The sequence below is a fragment of the Callorhinchus milii genome, unplaced genomic scaffold, assembly GCF_018977255.1.
Source record: "Callorhinchus milii isolate IMCB2004 unplaced genomic scaffold, IMCB_Cmil_1.0 Scaffold13, whole genome shotgun sequence".
Lineage (NCBI taxonomy): Eukaryota > Metazoa > Chordata > Chondrichthyes > Chimaeriformes > Callorhinchidae > Callorhinchus > Callorhinchus milii.
Window position 1 is genome coordinate 1,032,907 of NW_024704754.1, and position 16,248 is coordinate 1,049,154.

Sequence of the window (16,248 nt, forward strand, 5' to 3'; positions counted from 1 at the left end):
TCTGGGCAAATCATTGGGTGAAAATATCCCCCTCCCTTTGAAATGGAAACCAACACGAGCCATTCAGGGGTTATCAGCGCAAGAGAGACTTCTCTGTTTGAACTTCGACAGAAAAAGGAAATGTGTCGGACCTTTTATCCCGTGAACTTGTCGGCCATGTGAAACTTGTTTTTCGTGCCTATTCACTGCATACGAAAACCAAAAGGTCTCTGAATAACTACATAAGAAAAGAACTGAGCTCCTGTCTTCGCTGCCGGGGAGTGTATTGGACTGCGCTTCTCAGGCCACAGAGGGGGGAAAAAAAAGTGTGGATGGTTTGCATAACTAATGGCAAAGTAAATGTAAGGTTTGGGAATTCATTTGGGCTTTGTGCTGTCCTGGTAGTCCCAGGGCTTTACGGTAAACTGTGAAGCATTTTAGGGACGTTTGGTCCACACGATCACGCGCTACTATCCAAAAGCGAGGATTATTCCTTATTATAACAGGGTTGAGTTTATTTGAGGGTTGGCAATGTAACAATTGGTAAAAACATAGTGTGTTTCATTGCCGACTAACCTGGGTTTATCTCAGCATTATAACAAACACCCCTTTGCCCATGTATTTAAGTTACATGTAAGTATTTTATTTTTGTGCCTTTTTATTTTATCCTCCACCACACTCAACAATTCCAATACAGTATTAAAAATCAGTCCTCTCCTCTTCCCATCCTGAGTGATTTTGGCAGTTGAGAAAGTCGGATCAATCATTGGTAGATTTCTATAGAATGGATTTAACACACACCATCGATCACTGGTTTGACAATCGCTTCATTAGTATGCTATAATATTCAAATTCATTTACTTCCCTTTTGTTTCTCAGCCATTGCAAATTTACCAAGCCATTCAAAAGCTGTCAGTTAAATATATAACCACAAAAGGCTCTCAGATAATGACAAACGATGTCATTCGAGTTACTGAATTTATTAGCCCCAGTAAATGGCCAGGACAGACCATTCATTGTGAATTTTAAGGATAATATAATTCACAGGTAGCACAATACAGTCAGGGGCTATATAGATGAGTATAAGTGGTACCTAAATAATCCATACAGAATAGTTGATGGGGAAAATAAAACCTGTTCAAAATACAGCTTTAAATTCATGTTTATATTTGTTTGCACATAATGTTTAATTTATAGTATAATTGATTTCTTGCCATCTAATTTTAAGCGTACTGCTACAGTAATAAAGCTACTGAAAACATTGCTTTATCACAGTGATATTAACCATAATCCATCAACACATTTCTTCTAAAAAGTTTGAATAAAATGAAATATTGAAAACCTTCCGTGGTCCTTCTCGGTCCTATTTTTATTTTAACCCTATTTTTCACTATTTCATACTATTCTAAATGTCCCCAAGTCAAACAAACTGCCCCAAATTCTGATACCTTTGGATTATGGACAAAAAACTGTTGGTGCACCGGTGAAATGAGGAAGAACTACAGAACTGGCATCTGCTGAACCAACCCCATCACCGTTTCCAACCTTCAACAGAGCTTCAGAAGAAATGGGGGTAGAATTCTGCTCATGTACAGGAGGGTCGTTTGCAATGACATCTCCATATCATTGATGTCACTCTGCTGTCAATTGTACAGGATTGGTGGAGAAAGCAGCCATTGGTCATAATAATAATCCTTACATTTGGTACAGCACCTCATCACATCTCACAGCTCAAAGCGCTTGGCAGAATATACTGTAAAGTGAATTGACTATATTTTGTGGGCAAAATGTGACCAAATTATCATTATTATTTTCAAGGGATTATTACCCCCCTGGAAAAGTATTTAACTTCAACTAGGTTAGGGATTATCAATCAGGGAAAACAACAAATGGCACATTCTCTTTTATACAAGTGTCAGGAGTAGTTTTCATATGTATTCCAATCAATTCAAATTGTCAAGCTTTAACTTTAGCTGCTTCTTGTTGAAATGAAACAAAGAACATGTTTCCTTTGATTTGTAAAAACTCTTCCTTTACATAACAATGACAAGAAGACATTAATCAGCACTTTAATGTATGTTGTTACATCCGACTGTTATATTCTTGTTCTCTGAAACTCCAGTGAACACCAGATATTTTACTCATTTGAGAAGGTAGACCTCTTGAAACATTTTCAGTAACTGATATGGTTTTAACTCTGCATTTATATAATAAAATCTCCTAAATAACATGAGATTCACCAAACTGCTCAGTGATTTAGCCTGAGGCTGCCAGCGCTATGAATCCCACACTGCATCGCCTGGCAGATAAACAACAAGCCATACATAAATTTGCTAAAGTAATTTGAAATTGTAATCTGCAATCTAATTTTTGACTCCATAAATGGAAAAACACACAATCGATAGGCTAAAATAAAATTTAAAAATAATACCTTGGTCACTTAATCTACGACGGTTTGTAGGATACTACTGCTGCCTTTCACCCACAAAATACACAGTCAATTCACTTTACAGTATATTCTGTGAAGCGCTTTGAGACGTCTCGAAGATGTGATAAAGCACATTATCAAATGCGAGGATTATTATTATAAAAATATGCAGAGCACAGCAATTAATATCACAGTTGACAACATTGTTCCGCAAAGGTGCCTGGGAAAACCACCTTTCAGTTGGATGATTCCTCACTTCCTGATACAATATAGTTGTTACTTTGCCTATCTGCTGTACCCCCAAGTCTTTCAATCTTTCTCTTCTGTATTATCGGGGAGAGGCAATATTTTCAAGTCTGGGGTCCCACATTTGCCCTTGTGCCCTCTGGTCAATACTCAAATGCAAAGATTATTATCATAGTTTTGCCTTTGAATATATTTTAAAAAACATTGTGAGTGACAAGATAGACCTCAGAGTAAAATTCTTATTGTAGTACATTCATGTACATTGCAATTTGATTGCCCCATTATCTTGACAACCGCTGTATTACTTTTACAAATGGGCCACAAAGAAGTTTGGAGTTTTTGAGTTCAATGCTTCACTGCCCACGAGTACTGTAATTCCTAAGTGTCTAATTATCAAATAAGTTAAAATATTTTCCCGAAGCATTGCAAACTTCTTGGTATAAGTCGCTCATGTCACAAACTAATAATTATCGGGTAATAATAATCCTTGCATTTGATATAGCGCCTTATCACGTATTCAAGACGTCTCAAAGCACTTCACAGGATGTACTGTAAAATGAGTTGACTGTGTATTTTGTGGACGAAATGCGGCAGCCAATTGCCCACGGCAGTGTCCCACAAACAGTCGTGGATTGTGTGACCAAATTATTATTTTCAAGGAATGCAGGAATGCAAGGAATAATCAAGGAATGCAGCTTACAATAAAGTGTTTAGTGTCTGAATGTTCCCTGTGGTGAAGTTATCAAACTTGTAAACCCCTTGAAACAAGCTAAAAGAGTAATGCAATAGTTTTGAAACACCACAGACACTGCTTACAAATCACTTTTGACTCATTATTGACAGCCGGTGTCACTAATTGCGGTTCTGTCTTCCAGATCATCACTACAATGGCCGAGTCAGGCTGTGTACCTGGAGGATGGTAGATATCATCAGGATGGCAGCCACAGTGACTGCAGGCTAAAGACCTCCTGCAGTACGACATGCCAAATGTCACACAGTTTGGGTGTTTGACACTGCATTTCACGGATTATTTGGTAGTCAAGTGGAAATTTCACACAGTTTTGTGTTTTTTCACAATTAAGTGCCATTGCTATTATTGTCTATTCTCTCTTGACTTAATGGCTGTCACTATACAATGCTCGGTCTCACAAGTTGTTTAAAGGAAATGCAAAATTCTAAATTGATTAAACGAAATCGCGGTTGCTAGCACAACAAAGGACTAGGCCACTTTCGCCCGCATTTTGTAGCATCACATTGCTGTGTCGTAAATTGTGTGTAAGACTTTAATTAAGCCTCTTTCTTTAAAATGTTTGCAATTTCCATTCCAAATTCTTAGTTAGCACTTCAAACCACGAGTAGGTTGTTTGAAGAGAGTTGTCTAATTCATACTTTACCATTAATCTATATTGGTCCTTTCGCAGTGTGAGATCTAGTATATTTACACATATTTTTTCATAAATCCAGACATGAAGAGTTGTGAGATATGTCGACTCTCATTGAAGAACTGCAAGGGTGACTCTGGGATTGAAAATTACATAAGGAGAAGGCCCCAAAGTACCAAACTTATTTTCATTTCAGAAAACAAGATTTAGATAATGTAGGTGTAAACAAGTTATTTAAATTTGGAACCGACCTTAGAAGTCATCAGTACAAAATTTACAAATCCAAAAGGCTAGAATATATTTTCCCTATCACCCCCCCACCACCACCGCCACCGCTAGGGTCCTAATCCCTGACTGTTCAGCGCCTTGGGACGTCCTCCCGGCATGAAAGGCGCTTTACAAATAAAATTTTGTATTGTATTTCTTCCATTCTTGAGACCCACATGTTCATCTGTTATACCACTGAGGTGACTTCACCACAGAGGGCATCCAATAGAATCATCCAGTGGTTCCATTTAATTGAACACAAACTGTTCTTTGGACCATAGAGTTGACCTATCCTGGGAACAACAGCAGAGGTGAATAATCTCTACTACCATATTTCCCTGAGATCAGGTGTCTTGGGAGTCTCCCCAGAATATACATCGGCAGAGTAGCCAAACAATTGTGAAGACAGGTCCCAGAGTAAGTAAGACACAAGGTTGGTTTCCTCACTATAGGTGCAATAATATACAATATATATTTAGTTTCTTCATAACCCTGCTTACGCTCACATATGAAGAGGTACAGGAGAACTGCTGCCTTGCCAAACACACTGCACAATAAGTCATGCTTTCAGGAAATGAGAAAACTGGGGGGAATCAGTCGAAACAGCCTTTAACCAGATTTGTGCTTACTGCCCAAAATGTAACATAAAGTGATATCCAAGCTTCTCTGTGGGTGGCACCATTAGAATCATAGAAATGTATGGCACAGAAGAAGGCTATTCAGCCCATTGTGTCCGTACCAGCTCTCAAAAACAAAAGATTCACTTCTTAATTATAACAATTTTAAATTGACGTGGTGCTTTTCACATCGAAGACTTCAATAGAGTTTCAGGGAATTTCAAAGAATTAGCAGTTTATTTGCTGATTATCTGCTTGGGTAGGGAAGCTTAATACCCACAATTAAACTAAAGGGCTAAATATTGGCATTAAGTCCCAAAGAAATCCATTTTTCACCGAACGGTGTAACATACAGAATAATCCCAGGCAGATCCTTAAATACTTCAAAAATACTTTTCGGAAAGATTGTATGAAATCACATTTCTATCACTATCTTTGTCTTTGAGATTATCCATCTCAGCGACGTGATAAGGCCCTATATCAAATGCAAGGATTGCTATTATATTTACACCAGTATTATGTAAAACCTATTCAGAGATGTGTTTAATTAAAGGCGGAATTGACGCAGAATAAAGATTCTGTTGCATCCTTTCCTACCAATTGACGGCTGAAATTTTGCAGATATGTTACTGTAGATGCAGCAGAGTTGATAGATGGAGACTGTCACTGTGTTCCCTGTGGTGTGAATCATGACGTTAAAGTGGCATGAGACGAGCAGGCAGCAGAGCTTGAGCTGTGGGAAGGATACCATTCACGCTCCCTGTAGTGAGGCTCCTGGTGGAAATGGGGCCTGTGAGTGGAACCTATTGGAAGCTAGACAGCGGTAACATTTAGACTGAAGATCCCTGCAGTGCAAACCGCTGGATGTGATGGGCTATACGACACTAATACAACATATGGTTGAGTGATGATAGGACGCAGCTCGTGACACAATTCTACTAATTTATCAAGCTCAGCAGTATGTCTGAAGGAACTAATTTACTGGCATCAACAAGATCAACTGAGATAAACAAATTGTAACTGGAAAATGACAATGTCAAAAGCATCATTTGGTACAAGATTCTCATTTTTTTTCAAGATTTGGGCTAATAAGACATATCGACTGTAAGATACAAAATATCTTTCCATTGATTTAAATCAAACAAGACATGTTCTTTTGAGTCAATGGGCACACCTATAACCTTTAGATCTCAAGCAAAACTGTGTGGAATTTGTAGCCAACAATTTCACTAAACATTTTAGGATGGTTAGGGTTGGTAGAATGGTGCTCCCAGCACCACTAGCTATTATGTAGAACCCATTTTCCAGTTGTTATGGGCGCTGAGACTCATTAAATACATGACATAGATAAGCTTGCAAGTACTTTAATTTGAAAACACTTCAATTTCTTAAACTTCCCTCTCCCATCACTGTTAGCCACTTACGTCTACAAGATCGTCCCCGATTAGGAGGGTATGATGTTACTGTCATCGGACATTGCCGTGGATCTTGTCAATATTTTGCTGTGAAGTCAAACCCTCAGGAGGCATATTTTAGCAAAGGCAGCCTCCTCTTTGCGTATAACCTTGTTGAAATGGATAATATTCACGTTTTAGTGGCTTTGGAGTATCCAATGTTGAAAAAGACTGGAATTTAAACTTTAAACTCTAAGTCATTAGACAAAGAAACTAAACTGCATTGCTGTATTAACCACGTAGCTCCAATTTATTGTTAAGTGTTAAGAATTCTCTCTGTAAAGATCTGCTCTATACTGGGGATGCAAGTAATTAAACTAAAATGTATATGACTTGGGTTCAAGAGCAGAAGTGAAGCTAGTTCTGTACTCTGTTAGCATGTTTCTGAAATGGAAAAGGATCACTTTCATGGATTAGTTAATATTTGATCTGAAAAGATACAAAATGTAGAATTAAATAAAATATGTAGGCAGTTGTCCCATTATTGCATTACAACCCATTATTAACACTGCAGAGAAACACTTACAAAAACTGGGATACCTGTTACATTCTCTGGAATATAGTCATAAGAGCCAATAGCAGCTATTATGTTTCCTGAATCTCTAAAATTAATACTATATAAATAGTACGCAAACCAGACAAGGGAGTGTGGTAAACCTAAACACCCAAATAGATGAGGGGATTAAATTATGGAAGTATTTATTCCCTCATTTCAATTTAGCATTTTTTTTGCTTCATTAGACACAGTTACTTGAAAAAGATAACAGGACCCTAGTTTTGGAGGACACTGGAATTCAGGGCAAGATCCAGTCCTGGATAATTCCTCCTCTGGGATTCTTGTAAGTATAGGGAGACGTTTACACTAAGTGGCATAATAAAAGAGATGAGTCTTGTAGATTTGTGGTATCTGGCACACCCCACCGAGAGGGACATTTTATTCATCATTGACAAATAGTTCAGTTCTGCTCTGTGAAGATCAAGCTCCGTCTTTCACGTCAACAGGCAGAGATATTATCATGATTTCCGACAATGTTCCATCATGGGTAGAGCTGGGAAGCAGCAAAGAGGCGAGAAGGCTCTGAGCTACCACAATCTAATGTACTGAGCTGATTCTACCTTTCATCAGGAGTCACTCACGGGATAGGAATGAGAGGCAGAATCTCCCTCTTCTAGCCCAGGACTCTGAGATATGTTATTGTGGCGCTGCTGATTCAGCTGATAACTCAGCACAGCCGTGTAAAGAATCATAGTATTATCAAGTACTGGATCTCTGTTTGATTCCGTTACTTTAATACACGCTGAGCAAATAGGGAGTCAATAAATAAATGATTTTAAGTTGGACATCATTACTTTCATCGACTGATTAACATCTCTTAAATTGCTCTGAGATACAAAACTGCTCAGCCAACATCTTGCAAGCAATGTATCCATAGAGATAAGGCTTCCAATATAACCAACATATTGCGAAGGTGACTAGATAAGTGAATATAATTATAATGTTAGGATGCATTTTTTTAAAAAAAACTTAATATAAGCTTTTCAATTCTGATATTTTGAATCAATAAAACAAAGGAACATCAAAGAAAATGTTTGCTTAAAACCTCTCTGGAGGAATTAACAGAGTTCTTTGATTCCATTCATTTTACAATTTGGGGACTTTTTGTTTATTATTACGTTTTCCAGCTGAGAGAAATTCAATACAAGGGAAAACACTGACTTTTATTGTATTACTTTTAAAATGAGGATACCTGGGAATGCATCACAGGACCACCCCAGAACAAGTTGTCTTATACATCTTAATAACACGAGAAGTGCTTAAAAGGTTTTTTTTAAAACCTTGCACAGCTGTAGTCGTGTAATTACAAAGACTGTTAAGCGACATGAACAATTCATCGAAGCTTGAACAGGTCAGTGACATTACCCTGCGATGTCTACTTTCAGATAGTCTGAAGTGGGGTAAGACGTTGATTTTCTGACTGCATGTGGGAGGGTGCGGCAACCACACGTATACGTTAAAGACCCACGGGAACTTTCTCACGCAGAGAGGGCAGTCCTGCCAGTCACCAAATAAATCCCCAAAACACAGCAATCACTCACGCCTCGCCGGAGATACCACCCACCAGAACATCCCGGACGTTACCCAAATCTATGACTCCCCCGAGACAACTGAAATGCTCGGCCACTACAGGGTCAAGATGTCTCGAGCGCTACCCTGCGTGAGGGGCGCTCTGTAAACACGAGTTGTTGTTCTTGTTGTCGTCGTCGTCCGTACATCGGGGACAGTAAATTATTACCGTCGGAGAAGTCTCCGAATCTAACTCTTCAACACCGTCTCAGATATTTAAGTCTTATTATTATTAGTGTCTTATTTAGTAGGAACCCGCTTGTCAAGTCGGTTGGCGGACGGATTGCTTTCCCCTGGCGGGGGGGGGGAGAGGGGGGGAGGGGGTTGGCGGGGGGGGGGGGAGAGGGGGGGAGGGGGTTGGCGGGGGGGAGGGGTTGGCGGGGGGGAGGGGGTTGGCGGGGGGGAGGGGGTTGGCGGGGGGGAGGGGGTTGGCGGGGGGGAGGGGGTTGGCGGGGGGGAGGGGGTTGGCGGGGGGGAGGGGTTGGCGGGGGGGAGGGGGTTGGCGGGGGGGAGGGGGTTGGCGGTGGGGGGAGGGGGTTGGCGGGGGGGGAGGAGGTTGGCGGGGGGGCAATAAGCCCCCTCCCGATGAAAAATGTCGCACAACCCAAACCCACGGCTGTTTGCGGGAGGGACGCGGTGGCTGGTGGCCCAATCGGGCAGCTGCCGGGTTTCGCACACCCTACACTTCACAGTCAGAACACACAGTCACTACACTTCACAGACAGAACACACAGTCACTACACTTCACAGTCAGAACACACAGTCACTACACTTCACAGTCAGAACACACAGTCACTACACTTCACAGACAGAACAGTCACTACGCTTCAGTCAGAACACACAGTCACTACACTTCACAGTCAGAACACACAGTCACTACACTTCAGTCAGACAGAACACACAGTCACTACACTTCACAGTCAGAACACACAGTCACTACACTTCACAGACAGAACAGTCACTACGCTTCAGTCAGAACACACAGTCACTACACTTCACAAACAGAACACACAGTCACTACACTTCAGTCAGACAGAACACACAGTCACTACACTTCACAGTCAGAACACAGTCACTACACTTCACAGACAGAGCACACGGTCACTACACTTCAGTCAGACAGAACACACAGTCACTACACTTCACAGACAGAACACACAGTCACTACACTTCACAGACAGAGCACACGGTCACTACACTTCACAGTGCGGCGCTGGGGAGACGCGAGGAGGGGCTGAGGAGGGAGGGAGTGTGGAGGGAGGAGGAGGAAGATGATGATGAGATGAAGTCAGGGCCCTTTACCTGCTGTGACCCTCTGAGGCTCTGTGACCGTTAGGGGCGGAGCCGCGGGGCCGGGAGGGCGCATGCGCTGACGGCCCTCCCCTCCGCGCCCCACGGCTCGAGCCGTTGGCGCCAGGAATTCAAAAAAAAGCCGTTAGTTCGCCCCAAACCCGCCCGGCACTAGCCCAAAGGTAGCCCAACGTGACATCACTCGAGCGCGAGCCGTCGGCGGGGGGGGGGGGAGGGTCAGGCCAGGGTGACACGCCGGGACGGTTGTCCCCCCCAACCCCCCCCTCCCACCCCTACGCAGCGTCACCGACGCTGGTCGGACTCTAGTAGCGAGTTGCGTGAGACGACCCTCACGGCGGGTTTCCGTAGTGTAGTGGTTATCACGTTCGCCTAACACGCGAAAGGTCCCCGGTTCGAAACCGGGCGGAAACACACGGCGGAGGAGGTTTTTTTTTAATATATATAAAAGTAAGATTTTTTTTATATATTATGTATGTAAGTGTATTTATTTATTCAGTCAGTTGCTGAAGTTCGTTGTTTACACATTCCCCCACAGTCACGACAACGACGACAACAACGATAAACAAAATTAAGTAAACAAACGTCGATCCCGTTTTCGGCGTTTATTTTCACATCTATGATTTATGTGATTGATGTGCGGATATATATTAAAAAAATTATCGACATAAAAAGAAACGAAGGACGCGCGGTTGAGGGGTGTGATTGACGCCGCGGATTGGGTTGGGTTGGGGGGGGGGGTCGGGGTTGGGGGGGGGGGGTCGGGGTTGGGGGGGGGTCGGGGTTGGGGGGGGGGTCGGGGTTGGGGGGGGGGGGTCGGGGTTGGGGGGTCGGGGTTGGGGGGGGTCGGGGTTGGGGGGGGGTCGGGGTTGGGGGGGGGTCGGGGTTGGGGGGGGGTCGGGGTTGGGGGGGGGGTCGGGGTTGGGGGGGGGGTCGGGGTTGGGGGGGGTCGGGGTTTGGGGGGGGTCGGGGTTTGCCGGAAGGCGCGGATCAATCGATTTGCCGGAAGGGAAGGGCGCGCCGCGCATGTGTAAAAAAAATCGGAATCGATCGATCGACGGATCGTGACGTGACGTGGGGTGGCGAGCGGCCGTGCGTGCGTGCGTGCGCGTCGTCTGCGTCGGCGTCTGGTCTCGGTGAGCGACGCGACGTGATGAGAGCGAGTGAGGGAGGGAGGGCGGTAACAGGCACTAGGGAGGCCCCCAGCGGCAGCCCCATCACGGCGGGTTTCCGTAGTGTAGTGGTTATCACGTTCGCCTCACACGCGAAAGGTCCCCGGTTCGAAACCGGGCGGAAACACTTATTATTGACCGACACAACTTTATTTGGTCCCTTCATTCTCTCTCTCTCTCTCTATATAATATATAATACACACGTGGGTGGATTTCAGGTGTAACCTTTTTTAACACACAACGCAATCCAACATATATATTATATATGTGTATATGTGTGTGTGTTTATATATAGTGACTGTGGATGGTTTGGGTGATAGTATATATACAATGATAACAGATGTATAATATGTATTATTATATTGTTATTATAATATATGTTGTGTGTATACACACACGCGTGTGCGTATTTTGGACATTTCACCCACGAAACACGCAGTCACTTCACTACACGCTTTACCGTGTACCCCGTGAAGCGCTTCGAGACCGTCTCCACCGCACGATAACGCTCTGTGTCAAATGCCAGACTTGTTATTATTATTATTATACATATATATATATTATATATATTATATATCTATGTGTGTGTGTGTGTGTTTATGCTGTGAAGCGCTTCGGGACGTCGCGACGTCCGTCACGAGACGTGGGGTCAAATAATGCAATTCTTTGAAATATAATCCACTCCCAATAAATAAATCGCCGTTTGTTTTTCCCGACGCTGTTGTCCTGGTCTCGGGTCACTTGGCGCAGCCTTCAAACCCGACCGGGGGTCACGTCTTTGTTGACCGCCCTCGAACGCGTCTCTCCCCCCCACACACCCCCCACCGGTGAGTGAGGTCCACGCTCTTTAGTTCGACGGTTCCAGGGCTTTCAGCCCCACACATTGCACAGTCACTACACCATGCACTCCGCAGGATGCGCCTCCCTTGCCCGTCATCCAGTGGCCACTTTGAGGAACCCCACCACGAGAGAGGTACCTCACGGTGCCTTCCTCACGGCCCGAGGCTCCGGACAGTCAGGGGTCCGCGCCCGAGCCGGGGGGTCGGGACCAGAGAGGGGCGGAGGCGCAGATCGGCCTTCATCCCGAGACGCGAAGAGCGACGTTGTCAGAGGAGAGAGAATTATTCGATGACAGTTGTCAGTTACCGTTAACTTTTATTTGTGTTGACATTACTGGATTGACCGTTACTAACCATTGGTGGTCGCGATTCGGATCCCTCTTCCAGACGGCTCTTTGCAAAAAACCGTCGTTGCTGTTGTCAAGGTCATCACGATGAAAAAAATGATAAAATCTTAACATAATAATAATAATAATAATAATAACAACACGTTCCAAAGGTATCTGATTTCCATCTTCTCAACAGGTTTCGGAGCTGCCGGGTCTCGGCTTCGCTCCTTCTCGACTGACCGGGACCTCCTGAACCACGGGTTTGTTTGGATTGTTTGCGATGAGCCACTGTGAGAGCCACGTCTGGAGAATCAGAGGGTTGCGGTAAACACAGAACAATTCAGTTTCGGAAGAGTAACGTCAACGAAGGGACCGCGCGTTCGTTTCGTGGTAAACAAAGTTTTGGGGGTGTTTTTTTTTCTATTCGTCATCGTAACGAGCGATACCAAACTCAAGGATTATTGTTATTGTTGTTATTGTTGTTATTGTTATACGGGTACGTACGGGCGGGTCTGCGGGTTTCTGTTTGCAGAGCTGCGTCAGTCCAGTCAGCAGTGTTGGATTGACGTATCTGCTCAGGTAGTCGTGCGCTGCTCTGTCGGTCGGCGTTGGCTCAACGACCGCTGTAAAATAGTGTTTTTAAACAACGTTTGAGCTCAAACTTACAATCAAACAGAAACTTTGTCCTTTCACTTTGTTCCCGGTTAGAGTTCCCGGTTAGAGTTCCCGGTTAGAGTTCCCGGTTAGAGTTCCCGGTTAGAGTTCCCGGTTAGAGTTCCCGGTTAGTGGAGAGGGGGAGGGGGGGAGGGAATTGGGGGGGAGATGGGGGAAGGGGAGATGGGGGGAGGGGGAGATGGGGGGAGGGGGAGATGGGGGGAGGGAGAGATGGTGGGGGAGTGGGGGGGAGGGGGAGTGGGGGGTTCTGAATCACTGAGACTCCGAGGCCCCGACCGTCACGACAGCGGTTTCCGTAGTGCAGTGGTTATCACGTTCTCCTCACACGCGACAGGTCTCCGGTTTGAGACCGGGCGGAAACAGCGCTGGATTTTATTTTTCTGAAACAGCTTTTATTTTCCAATTTGCTTCCTCTGTCGTGTGGTTTAGTTTCATTTCCGCCCACCGCCGCCACCTCCCCCCCACCTCCACCCCCCACCCCCATCCTCCTTGTTACGTTTGCTGAGATTCCACCTATTATTATTATTATTATTATTATTATTATTATTATTATTGAGCTGTGTGTGTTTTTTTACGACAGTTACGAAGCATTCCCCAAGGACTGTAAGATCAATCATACACGAACCAAGAGAAAAATAACTGGAACGATGATCAGGTTGGGATCAGCGCTCCCTCTTCCCACTGCACACCGAGGGGAGTGGGGGGCGGAACCTCAATTCGTCAGCGACAACCGTTTACTTCAGTTTAAAGACCACGATTTTAGTATTTTCACACTTACTGCCGGGAAACATGAACTGAATCTCCTTCTCCGCCAATAAAAAGCTTTCGCTACCGTGGACCGCGTTCCTGAGGTCATCTGTCCCGTATAACGCCCTTAGGCTAAAAGCAACGGGAATGAATAAAAACAGATCAGATCAGATCAGATCATGAATTGGACCGGCTTTTTGCGCGTGTACATCAAAGTGAAGGTGGGTACAGCTTTTTTTATTACAGAATGCCGTAAAATATTCATGTAAAACATTAAACGCATCAGCGCAGAACAGATTTGAACCCAAATACAGGGCAGTTAGGGAAATAAATTGAGTCAGAAAGCACAGATAATTGCTTGTGCGGGTGTTTTCGTTTACTAATCAAGAGGTAATAATCCCACCTGGATCAGGATTTATTCTATCAGCGTAACGTTTCCTTGCATTTGACATAGCGCCCTATCACGTCGTTGAGACGTTGCAAAACATTTCACCGGCTACACACTGAAGTGGATTCATTGTGATGAGTGAAACACAATTTATTTTGATTTCTCTCTTACTTTGATTTCTGATTTCTAAATTAAATTCTGATTTCCAAGGCTCAAGAACCTTCCCCGTCTGAAAACAAAAACGGCAGCGGGAACCCTCAGCGGGTCAGGCAGAGCCTATGGAGAAAGGAAAGCGAGTCAACGTTTCGGGTCCACGGCCCCTTTGTCAGAACTTACCTGTCCGGTTGAGTTAGTTTTGCCTTTTCACTGTTTTTTGGTCCCATCAGCTCCCTCCAATACGAGATCGCCTGATCTCTGGCCAGAACCATAGCGATGATGGGTCCGGAGCTCATGAAAGCAGTTAAACTGGGAAATACATCTTCCCGTAATGTTCAGCGTAAAAATCGCTGCACTGCTCCGGGCTCAGGTGCAGTTTCCGCCTCTGCGATGGAAGCACATCAGCTCACTTAAACATTCACATTTAACACAAACAAGTCAGGGACCGTTTATAATAAATAACAATAATCCTCCCATTTGATACAGCGCCTTATCACGTCTTCCATACGTCTCAAAATGCTTCCCGGGATACACGGTGAAGTGTAGTCGCTGTGTATTTTGTGGGTGAAACACATCAGCCAATTGCACCCAGGAATTAATAATAATAAATAATAATAATAAATGATGGGCAGTCCTGGCTTCTCCTCACCCACAAATCCACCGAAGCCAATTGGAAATATGTTGAACCTTCTCATAATAACAATAATGCTTTATTATTAGCATTATGGTTATGTGCTAACACTAACGCTAACAACTATATTAACAATAAAGCTATCCTCTTGCAAAACTAGGGCAAATTTTACATTTTGCTCTGCCCACTATTTCTCGTGTCCTAAGAACATTTGCTTTGAAGCTGCTTAACAGTGATACAAAATATTTCTGTTAATCAGCGAGGAACAGCGACTAAAACCCCTTGTGAATGGCTCTGTCTAAAAGGAAACCTTTTGTTGGGAAAACAAAGGGAACGGCATTCAATCATACAGCTCTATCTGGCACCCCCGCAAAAAATAATAATAATAACTTAAAAAGAGTTAGATCTCCAAAGATCTCTTTGACCTGCCTGTTTTGATTAGTTTAGTTTCCCTTTTTGCATAAAAACTCTATCCATGGTGGCTCTTAACTGGTGAGAAACACAGCCACAAAGTGTAATGATTTAGAGCAAAAGCCCTTTTGCAAAGCCTCTGGGTCTTTGAGCTTCTCACTCAACTGGGAAAAGAAGTTGATTGGATACCTGGATCACAGTGAAGCCGGATCTGACAATGACGTCCAGGATCTCTTCAGCCTTGTCCATGCTGTCTGGTTTGATCACAGCTAATGTTCTCTCCACGCAGATCTGCCATGTTGCCCGTCTCTTCTCCATGATCAGGAACCTGACTCTCAAAACCTGCTGCGGCCTTTTTTTCCCGATGAAACAAACGCACCGCAGCCAGCGCGAGGAGCTGGAAACTATCGGCTCAAGTTGATCTCTTTCCCTGCATTAATGTTCCCCAGAACTGTTGTCCTGAGTGTTGAGCAGCTCCCGGTGTGGTTCAGCCGCTGCTCCGCTCTGTAGCTGTTGCTAAGAACCCGATGTTGACAATCTCTTCCCTGGAGATCTGGCAAAAGCAAATTAACTCTTAGAAGGAAGATCCACGCTGTCACCCTCTGGAACTTCATCCCAGTCCCTTGCCTTGGCCTCGTCCCCTCCCTCGCCTCCTTCAAGACCCATCTCAAGACCCTCCTCCCCTACCGCGCAGTCGGTCACCCTCACTGCCTCCACCCGTCCCGATCCCAATCCCAAAATCCCTGACTGTCCAGCACCTTGGGACGTCCTCCCGGTGTGAAAGGCGCTGCGTAAATGTCATTCGTTGTTCCGAGTTTCACAATGAGCCGACTGCAGAATAGTGTGTGTGTGTGTGTGTTTGGTTGTTCTTTGATGGGAGATTAAAGAATATCAGCTGCGAGGAGAGACAGGGGAACTATCGGTAAAAGGGAGATCCTCCCATTGTCCTGACCAACAATTCCCCAAATGACAATCTCGTAAAGAGCTTTGAGGCACTAACATCAAATGCAAGGATTATTATTAAGGAAGCAAAAATATCAACAATCTCAACCATTGAACTTTGTCCAATTATCATTTAATCAATCTATAAATAC

General features: G+C 44.1%; 1 protein-coding gene, 1 long non-coding RNA gene and 2 other non-coding genes across 4 annotated transcripts; 2 read left to right on the forward strand and 2 right to left on the reverse strand.

Annotated features, from left to right (window-relative positions):
* Window positions 1–652: 652 nt before the first annotated feature.
* Window positions 653–9,831, reverse strand: LOC103183726. The gene is made up of 3 exons (XR_488444.1): window positions 9,801–9,831; window positions 6,344–6,483; window positions 653–756 (listed from the first exon to the last, which is right to left on the reverse strand). It is a non-coding gene; the product is annotated as an uncharacterized LOC103183726 (long non-coding RNA).
* Window positions 9,832–10,147: 316 nt separating this feature from the next.
* Window positions 10,148–10,220, forward strand: trnav-aac. The gene has a single exon. It is a non-coding gene; the product is annotated as a tRNA-Val (tRNA).
* Window positions 10,221–11,032: 812 nt separating this feature from the next.
* On the forward strand, window positions 11,033–11,105 carry trnav-cac. The gene has a single exon. It is a non-coding gene; the product is annotated as a tRNA-Val (tRNA).
* Window positions 11,106–12,116: 1,011 nt separating this feature from the next.
* LOC103183725 (nucleoside diphosphate kinase homolog 5) lies at window positions 12,117–15,801 on the reverse strand. Its single transcript, XM_007901367.2, is given in 6 exon segments — window positions 12,117–12,449; window positions 12,651–12,769; window positions 13,600–13,700; window positions 14,293–14,422; window positions 14,425–14,497; window positions 15,344–15,801. Coding segments are annotated over 6 exon segments (666 nt in total). The 5' UTR covers window positions 15,473–15,801; the 3' UTR covers window positions 12,117–12,335.
* Between the last annotated feature and the right edge of the window lie 447 nt (window positions 15,802–16,248).